General features: G+C 56.0%; 1 protein-coding gene across 2 annotated transcripts in view; it reads left to right on the top strand.

Annotated features, from left to right (window-relative positions):
• Nucleotides 1-9210, top strand: part of PITPNM1 (phosphatidylinositol transfer protein membrane associated 1) — an 18895-nt gene that overhangs the window by 5646 nt on the left and 4039 nt on the right. For both annotated transcript variants that reach the window (XM_025192089.1, XM_006035899.3), the window contains exons 5-18: nucleotides 812-1033; nucleotides 1583-1897; nucleotides 2360-2455; nucleotides 2692-2799; nucleotides 2889-2950; nucleotides 3299-3543; nucleotides 3678-3867; nucleotides 4694-4801; nucleotides 5176-5345; nucleotides 6037-6218; nucleotides 6456-6626; nucleotides 8074-8223; nucleotides 8669-8817; nucleotides 9063-9173. In XM_025192089.1, coding sequence (XP_025047874.1) covers nucleotides 812-1033; nucleotides 1583-1897; nucleotides 2360-2455; nucleotides 2692-2799; nucleotides 2889-2950; nucleotides 3299-3543; nucleotides 3678-3867; nucleotides 4694-4801; nucleotides 5176-5345; nucleotides 6037-6218; nucleotides 6456-6626; nucleotides 8074-8223; nucleotides 8669-8817; nucleotides 9063-9173 — 2279 coding nt within the window. The remainder of the gene's footprint in view (nucleotides 1-811; nucleotides 1034-1582; nucleotides 1898-2359; nucleotides 2456-2691; nucleotides 2800-2888; nucleotides 2951-3298; nucleotides 3544-3677; nucleotides 3868-4693; nucleotides 4802-5175; nucleotides 5346-6036; nucleotides 6219-6455; nucleotides 6627-8073; nucleotides 8224-8668; nucleotides 8818-9062; nucleotides 9174-9210) is intronic.

A 9210-nucleotide genomic window follows, 5' to 3' on the forward strand; every position in this document is an offset into this window, starting at 1 on the left:
TGCTGCTTTTTCCTCTTAAAGTAACAGGAGACCCTGGCTCCCTGTTACAGGATGCCTCTCTTGCAGATGAGAGGTAGGTGCAAATCCCTGTTCCCGTTGAGCACTGTTGTTGGATGTGCTGGTTGTACTCCCATTTTCTGTGGGAGAACCTTGAAGGATGGTTGGTTCATTCCAGTGTGAAGCTGGAAGACATTTAAAATCTTCAGGTTTGCTGAATAGGAGAATAGTGTTCTCCTGTGCTAGCTCTCAGGGACTGAAAATGCCACTTGGAGAGCACCAGGAGGGCCAGAGAGATATTGAGGGTGACTGCCAATCCCAACCCTTTTGCATTCAGTAGTCCTACTTGTAGTAACAGGTCAGGGTATGAGATGCCCAGTATCTTCCTTAGTGGGTGACTGAACCCAGTTGTTGTTACTTAGAAATGAGCTGAGGTCCAGTCCCCATTGCCCCCCACCCCATTGCTGGGACATCAGTGACAGTCAGGAGGGAGGAAAAGCAGGGATTGGGGAGGCCAGGAACTATTTGGCCAGTGCTGTCCCAGGCGGTCACTGCAGCCAAGAGAGGGTTGACCCCTCAGCCAGACTGCAGGGGAACACCACCTATTGCTGTGGACCGGATCCTGTATTCCCCCTGAGTAAGGTCTTGGGGCCAACAGGCTCTGTGGTGTGGGAAGGGGTAGATGTTTGTTTTCCTGGATCAGGGGTTGCTTGCCTGAGTGGGGTAGGCCCAGGTGAGTCACAGCATTGGGGGCCCAAGCACTGAGTGGCAGGTGCTCTGTGTATGTGTGTGTGTGTGTGTGTGTGCTCTGCAGACACGATTGACATTGTGCGGGACCCCATCTCACCCAATGAGTACAAGGCTGAGGAGGACCCCAAGCTGTATCGGTCGGTGAAGACAGGCCGGGGACCACTGGGTGAAGACTGGCTGGAGGTCACAGCCAAGGGAGCCCTCATGTGTGCTTACAAACTCTGCAAAGTGGAGTTCCGTTATTGGGGCATGCAGTCCAAGATAGAGCAGTTCATCCATGATGTTGGTGAGTGTGCTATCCCATAGACAGAGAGTTGGGGAGGGTGTGGAAAGTTAGGCCTTGGCAAGGGCATATTGGCTAATAGTGATTCTTGGAGGGGAAGGAGTGGTGAAGAAAGTGGCAGGGATGTCTGGGAGGAAGGAACAAGCTGAGTGGGAGGATAGGTCAGAGCTGGAACCTGGAGGCAGAGGGGGTGCCGAGGGACTGTGGGGAAAGCTGGCAGCCAGATGTCTGTGGGCGTAGGCTGAGGGAGTCGGGCCCCATACAGGACTGGGATCAACATAGGCCAATCAGAGAGGGGAAGAAAGAGCCCAAGACACCAGGAAATGGGGACAGGTGCGGTGGGGGGGGGCAGGTGGGGTCCAGGGAACAGCAGAAGGCATGGCTTTCAGTGCCAGTGCCAAGGCAGCCAGAGAGGTCAGGAACTGGACTAGGCAGAAGCAGCCCTGAAGGCTGGCTTGCACCATGACAGGTGGGATGATGCAGTGGTCAATGGCCAGTTGTGTGTGTCTGTGTAGGGATGCTCTGTTTACATTGCAGTCACCTTTCTGGCAGGACTGCGTAAGGTGATGCTGCGGGCACACCGCCAGGCTTGGTGCTGGCAGGATGAGTGGACGGACCTGACTATGGAGGACATCCGGCAGCTGGAGGAGGAGACAGCCCGTATGCTGGCCCAGAAGATGGCCAAGTGCAACGAGACTGAGGAGGCCCCCTCAGCTACCCCCACCACTGTAGGCCATGTTGAGCTGGGTGGCACCAATGGGCAGGAGGGTACTGAAGCTCAGGGGGTCTCTGACACTTCCCCAGATGATACCTTTGCTAAGCAGTGGTCACTGTCTTCCCGCTCCTCGCATTCATCCCAGCATGGAGGTAAGGGTGAGCCCCAATCAGACAGGGGACACAGTAGGGAGCAAGGCAGTAGCATTGGCCGTGTGGGAGCTCTTGGCTACTCCAGCTCTGAATTATCCCACCCAGTGCATTGTGGGGAGCAGGGCAGGAACACTGAATGTAGAAGAAAGGGAGTTCCCAACTGCTCCAGCCTCAGTAGGCACTATTGTCTGGAGCAGAGCAACTGTGCTGGCCCTGGGGAAGGCTGCTGCTGCCTTTCCCAGCCGACTCACTGAAGCTCTTGCTTTGGACTCTCTCACCCAGGGAGTGCTGTACAGTGTGCAGGGGCACAGCTGGCACCAGGGAAGGTCTTTCAGCCGGGTGTGGTGTAGGGAGGGCTGTCTGGGGTGTGGTGAGACATGGGGCAGGAGTGATGAGCATGGTGGTCACTGTGGGGGGCTGTTGGGTTCCCAGTGTTCAGTTCTTACTTCTCATCCCCTGCAGGGGGTGTCTCCCCCCAGAGTCTCTCAGAGTGGCGTATGCAGAACATCGCTCGTGACTCAGAGAACAGCTCTGAAGAAGAGTTCTTTGATGCCCATGGTACAAGGACCTGTTTTTGTGGGGTGGGGAAGGAGAGAGAAGGGTGTCTGCACCAGGAACTGTGGGGAGAGGGTAGCATGAATCGGTTGTGTGGTCTCTGAATGGGGAATGAAGAGTTTGTGCTTTTGGGGGAGGGTGGTGGGATGTTTCTGCCAGGAGGGTTCTGTGTTCCCCCGGGGTTTTCTCTGTGGGTGTGTATGGATGTAGATGTCTGTCTCATGGGCTGTCCCCTGCAGAGGATCTGTCTGACAGTGATGAGGTCTTTGCCAAGGAGATGACCAAGTGGAACTCCAATGACTTCCTGGACACACTGGAGCGACCAGGAGACCTGGATGAGGGGCTAGGTGAGTGTGGGCCAGGGTCTGGGGTAACCATATATGACAGGGTTGGGCCTCTGCCATGCTGAGCATGCTCACCCAAGCTTTGTCTCTAGGTGATGGAGCTGCTGTGGCCAAACTTGATGGAGAAAGGCTGACTGGGGCCAGCTTCTCTGAGGTATGTGCACTCCACCCAGCTCTTGCCTTATAGTCCAGGCTTCCCTTTTTCCCCCTCGCCTCAGGAATCCTGGGCCATGTTCTGTGTTGGCACAGGATCCATCTTCCACAAGGAGAAGGAAGAGCCAGCTGTACATAGCGAGCCGGGGGTGGGGGGAAGGATAGGTGCATCTTCCTTTCCTCACCCATGTGTGCATGCTGTTGGCCTACTTTGCCAGCAGGTGGCACCTCCCCAGCACCTGCTGTAGTGTAACTGGTCTGCTCTTAGACCATGGACAGCATGGCCTAAGAGCCTTGTGCCTGCCCCATGGACATTCTGTCTCACTGACTGGCACTCTCCCTTCTACAGGGTGGCTTGGCAGAGTGTGCAGCCCAGGCCTGCTGTATCCACGCGCTCTTCCTCATTCTGCACAGTGGGAACATCCTGGACCAGGGCACAGGGGAGCCAGGTTCCAAGAAGGCTGATGTGCAGACCCTGGCCGCCACCTTTGATGCTGTCACTCGTGTCCACTTCCCTGAGGCACTGGGCCATGTGGCTCTGCGCCTGGTGCCCTGTCCATCCATCTGTGCTGCTGCCTATGCCCTTGTCTCCAAGTATGTATGTCTCACACCACACAGGGGTGTCCTTTCAAGTAGTATGGCCCCACTCACCAGTTGTGTGGAATGGCAACTGCTGCACAGGAGTGATGGAATGGGGAAGTCTCATTTATCTTCCTTCTCTTCCACAGCCTCAGCCCTTACAGCCATGATGGGGACAGCCTGTCCAGCAGCCAGGACCACATCCCTTTGGCTGCCCTACCACTCCTAGCTACATCCTCGGGTGGCTACCAATATGCTGTGGCCACTGTCATTGCTCGTGCCAACCAGGCCTACAATGCCTTCCTGCGTTCTGCTGAGGGCAATGGCTTCTGTGGCCAGGTAAGGAGTTACCCTAGGCATCCAGATGCAGTGCAAGCTGTATCCTTGGAGTGCTGCTCGGAGGGGATGGTAGTTGTGGGCAGGGCAGGGTACTGCTATGGGTCTGGAGCACTGCCTATATGGGCAGAGCAATGCTATGGGTTGGGTGCAGTGGCACAATGGGGTATACTGGCCACTAGGGAGGGGAAATCAGTGGGGCAGGAGCATTGGGAGAGCCAAGATGTGGTCCTTGCCTAGATGTAACTGGCTTTCAGGGGTCTGAAGTTGTTTAGCTCATCCTGCCTTTTGGTTTATCTAAGTACCTACCTCTTATCCAGCCCTGAGAAGGAAAAGTCTCTCAGCTCCTTTGATCTTGAGGTCCTTCATGGCCCCACCGTGCACCTAAATGGTCTTAGCTCCTTCCCTCCATGGCAGAGCAGAATGCCTGGGTGCATCACTCACAACACCTGCCCTGAAAGGTTATGTTGGCCCCAGGGTGCAGCTAGCAAATACAGCCAGCACAGGTTAGATGCCAGCAAGAGAGGTCTATGTACCCGACAGGTTTGGGGTTCTTACCTGTCTAACTGCTCAGCTTTTGCCAACCCTGCTGCTGTTGGCTCAGCCACCTCAACCTCTGGGTCAAGGGAGCTATCTAGCAGCTGGTCTCCCATTGCTTCTGGCCCTGAGGGAATGGCTTCTTTGTAGCACATTCCTTTCTACCCCAGGGGTCTGCATGATTTGTTCTGCTCCCTGGAGGACATGCCCCTCTCCTGTTCATGGGCAGTTCAGTGTCATGGGTACTCTACAGATGCCGGACTGATTTTTCACTGGTACCGCTCCTGGGCAGGTGGTGCTGATTGGTGACTGTGTTGGGGGCATCTTGGGCTTTGATGCACTCTGCCAGAGCCGAGCAGGTACCACCGGAAGTCGGGGTAGCAGCCGCCGAGGGAGCCTGGTGAGTGTTTGGACCCACCAGAACATGGGGAGCCAGGGTTTAGAGAGTCTGTCCCTCTGGGGATCCCCTCCTGTGCGGGACCCCTTTCTCTCTCATGTTGTCCTCCATGTCAGTCTGCACTGTCCATGTACCCTCTCCAGTGGTGTGTGTTGGCAGCACTGGCCTGCTGTACCATCAGTGGCTTTAGGTCCCTATGCCCACATGCTATCCAGGGAAGGCCAGCAAGCCCAAGAGCCCTGGAGTTCAGACCAGAGATGGGGTTCTGGGGAGGGCAGACACTGCTTTGGGGGCAAGCAAGTGACACCTGCTTTCCAGGGGTGCCTCTGGAGCAAGGGCTTTTAATGATGATACTGAATCAGCCCTTCCCTGCTCAGAGCACAGAACCAATCTCTCCAGAGCTGCACAGTGGGAAGGACCCACTTGTCGAGGGGGCAGATGGAGTAGGAGGGCCAAGCAGGGGCAGCCCTGAGCCAGGGGCACTTCTGCCCCCCCGGGAATGCAGAGATGTGGACTCCGTGCGACAGCAACACAACTTCCTATGCAGGTGAGAGTGCCTCCTGCCCCTCTTCCAGGAGGGTGCCCCTGGGAGGGGTTTCCACAAGAATGGTATGTGCTTGTTAGGGTGAATTGGTGCTTGGGCTGCCTGTTGGGTACTGCAGTGTGGGTATCTGGCTCCTGCAGTTGCTCAGGGATATGCCAAGTGACTACAAATAGGAGCAGTGTTTGTGTTATAACCTGTGAGTTTTCAAAACCCAATACTTCCCTGCTCCTAAAGAAGCCTTGAGGAGTTCAAGAAGCTGGCTGCTGGCAGGCTGTGTTCCCATTGTGTGGCACGGCCAGCGCCATTTGGGCATAAACCCCAGCATGGGCCCAGATCAGGCAACAGGCGATTATGGGAGAAGGCATTGCCAGATTCAGCCTGCTCCTAGGGATGCCACCGATTCCAAGGCCGAGCCATTGGAGACACAAAAGGGGCTTGAGACTCAACAGCTCCACAAAGACAGTGCTTTCCCTGAGATTTCTGAGAAGACACAGACAGGAGGCAAAGGCCCCAAGCTCCATTCCTACTGTGAACCAGACAGTGCCCCACTCTGGAGCTGGATTGGGGCCAGTGCCCCTTGGAAGGGAAAGGCTCCTACCCTTTGCCTCTGGCCTGGGGCTGGTGCCCTGTGTGTGGGAGGGCACTGCACTCTGCTGTTGTGAGCCTTTGCAGCTGTACTCTGCTCTACCTCTAGCCTGCAGGCCAGTGTCCCCCCAGTGGAGGGGGAGGCACAGCGAGGCAGCGTGTGCGTGGTGCTGGATGGGGCTGAAAGTGCAAGTGCCCGCCTCGATTTCAAGGTGTCTGGTTTCTTCCTGTTTGGCTCACCCCTGGGACTGGTCCTCGCTCTGCGCAAGACGGTCATGCCAGCCATGGATGGTGAGGTCCTGCTGCTCCGCATGGCTCCTGTGTGCAATCACAGAGCATCTCCCTCCTTACTGCTCTCCACACAGATATTTGTTGCCATCCTGCTCTCCACAACCTTTTAGCATGGACCCAAATCCCCACTCCTACTGCACATCAATACAAACCCCAGTCCTTCTGTGCAGATCCCGGTCCCTCTTGCTTGGGACCTGGTCTCCTCTATGCCTTGACCCTGTTTGTCTTTTCTCACAGTGGCCCAGCTGCGCCCTGCCTGTGACCAGATCTACAACCTGTTCCATGCTGCTGACCCTTGCGCCTCACGCTTGGAGCCCCTGCTGGCGAAGGCCTTCCATGCCATGCCCCCCCTGAGTGTGCCCCGCTATCAGAAGTACCCACTGGGAGATGGAACCTCTGCACTGCTGGGTGAGGGTTTGGCATAGCACTGGAGGATTGGGATGGTACCAGGGCAAAGCTTTTGTGGCTGGGGGAGGGACACACAGCTTTTGTGGCTGTGCAAAACCAGCCATGTCTAAACATGGCACTTTCTCTTGGACAAGGCCCCCTCTTAGGCATTGAGCTCTAGCATTTACTTTTCAGGAAAGTGTGCTCATGGCTCCAAGCTGGGCTCTCATGCCAGTCCCTTAGGACTCTGTCTCGCACTTCACTTGATGACAGCGACAGTCCTGCAGACCCCAATGGCACTTGCCCATGGCTGGATGTGCACCTTGATTCCTGGGCTGGGGATTGACCACAGAGGGCAGCACAATGGGGGGTAGGGGTAGGGGGTGTGGTAAATCAGCATACCTCTGAGATGCCTGCATTGCTTTCTCTGCTGTAGTCCATGTTCTGCTTCCAAGGAGTGGATCCCAGTCCTTCCTCTGCTACTTTTGGGTAACCTTGTTACATGGTGAAGACTACTGGTCCCCTACTGCTGCCATGGTGTTCTGTGCCTTGCAGCAGCTGCCTGTTTTTGAGCATGACCATAATGTTGGGCCTTCCCAGTATTGCTGCCAGTGCTTCAGCATTCACCAGACCGTGTGCAGCACTTGTTGAGAGAGGAATCCTTGCAACCCTATTGCCCCAACAGGGAGCGTGAGCCTGCCTGGGCCTCTGTGTGGCCCTGCAATGGGGCCATATTGTCCCAGATCCTGTGGGGGAGAGGGAGTTGCACCTCTGGATGCAAGTGCCCAGGTAATGTTGGGAGCAGCATGGGGAGTGCCAGCCTAGGGTATCTTGGCCTACCCCCTGGACATGCTGAAGTGCTGTGTTGCTCAGTGAATAGTAGAGGGCAGCCTGGGGACAGGTCCTGGTGCTCTGTGGGCAAAGTGCTAGCAGATGGGATTGGTGGACAGTCCTACTCACCAGAGACTCTCCCCTAGGGTACTTGGAGGGTAGGACAGGGGCCCTGAAGTGGAAGGAGGAAAGTGTGAAGGGAAGAATGCTGATTCTTGGTCTCTCTTTAGGGTAGCTTAGCTTCAGCCCTGCACAGGAGGGCTGGTCCCCATCAGACCTGTTGGAGCATAGACTCGCAGCATCTAGTGCCCTCTCTCTCTCTCTCCCTAGCTACAGTGCTTGCTGCTGGGGCACAGGCCAAAGCTGCACTATTTGGAGCAGTTCTAAGTCTCCTGGACTTCTGGGCCTGAGGCTTCTCAGGAGGTCACCATGACCTGCTTACAGCAGTAGACTTTCCTAGGGAGGTGGCAGTGGGTTAGATCCTATCTGGAGTCTGTGGAGCCTGGAAGGGGGCTTTCATTGTGGTAGTGAGGTCCCTTGGAAGGTGGATGATAGGTCCTTTGGGTAGGTTCTATAGTGGTTTTTGGAGTCTCCAGCATGGGGTTGCTGATTTTATCTTGTGCTCTCCCCGGCCTAGCTGAGGCCCTGCAGATGCATTCTGCCCTCTTCCTCGATGATGCAGAGGTGACGGTTCCCGTCACCCCCACGAGTGGCTTTGCCGGCTTCTGGAGAGGCAGTGAAGTGGGTGAGATGCCCACACCCACCAGCACCAGTGAGGTTGTCAAGAGTAAGTACATGCCCAGTGTTCTCCAGATCTTACCCTGTCCCCTCTTGCATACTTGGGAACTCTTACCCCCCTCCTCCTTCATTTGGGGTCCCAGTTCTTATAATGGTCTGACTGCCTCACCCAGGCTTTGGCTCTTACACTAGAATCTAGGGCAAGTTGAGGGTCCTGATACCAGCTGAGTGGCACAAGACATGGTGGTGATGCTCGTAGGGCCAAAGGCTAGGGTGGTGATGCTGGTAGGGCTACAGGCCAGGGTGCTACCAGGATATAGCATGGAGAATGCGAAGTGAGAGGATCCAGTCAGGAAGTGGGAGAGCAAAGGCCAGAGTGGCTGGGCACATCCTGTGAGATACAGAGAGTGCTAAGCAGAGGTCAGGGGTGGCTGTAGGCTTGGGACTGTGGGCTAGGAGAGGGCCAGGTGCTATTAACATGATTTTCCTTGCAGTCCTGGAGCGGTGGTGGGGTGTGAAGCGCATTGACTATTTGCTGTACTGCCCTGATGCATTGACTGCCTTCCCCACCATCACTCTGCCCCACCTCTTCCATGCCAGTTACTGGGAATCCTCTGATGTGGTGGCCTTCATCCTGCGACAGGTGCACTGCCAAAGGTGGAAGGGCTGTCTGGCAGGAGACAGTTCTGGGTGGGAGTGACGTCTGGTGGAGAGAGCCATAATGATTATGGCTGGGAGCCTGTGTTGCTTGCAGACCTGTGGAGGGGTGGGGTGGCTGGCAGCCAAGGGCAGAGCTGGGCACGAGACAGGGTGGGGCTTATGCTGGGCTGAGGCATGGTAGGGTTGGTGAGGCAGCTTACAGGTGCATGATGGGAGGATGTGTTGCAGGTAATAGAGAAGGAGCGCCCCCAGATGGCAGAGTGTGAGGAGAGCTCCATCTACAGCCCTGCTATACCCCGAGAAAAGTGGCAGCGAAAGCGCACACAAGTGAAGATCCGGGTATGTGTTCCCAAGTCCAGCGCCGCCCCTGCCCCCC

The sequence above is a fragment of the Alligator sinensis genome, unplaced genomic scaffold (genome assembly GCF_000455745.1).
Source record: "Alligator sinensis unplaced genomic scaffold, ASM45574v1 scaffold578_1, whole genome shotgun sequence".
NCBI lineage: Eukaryota > Metazoa > Chordata > Crocodylia > Alligatoridae > Alligator > Alligator sinensis.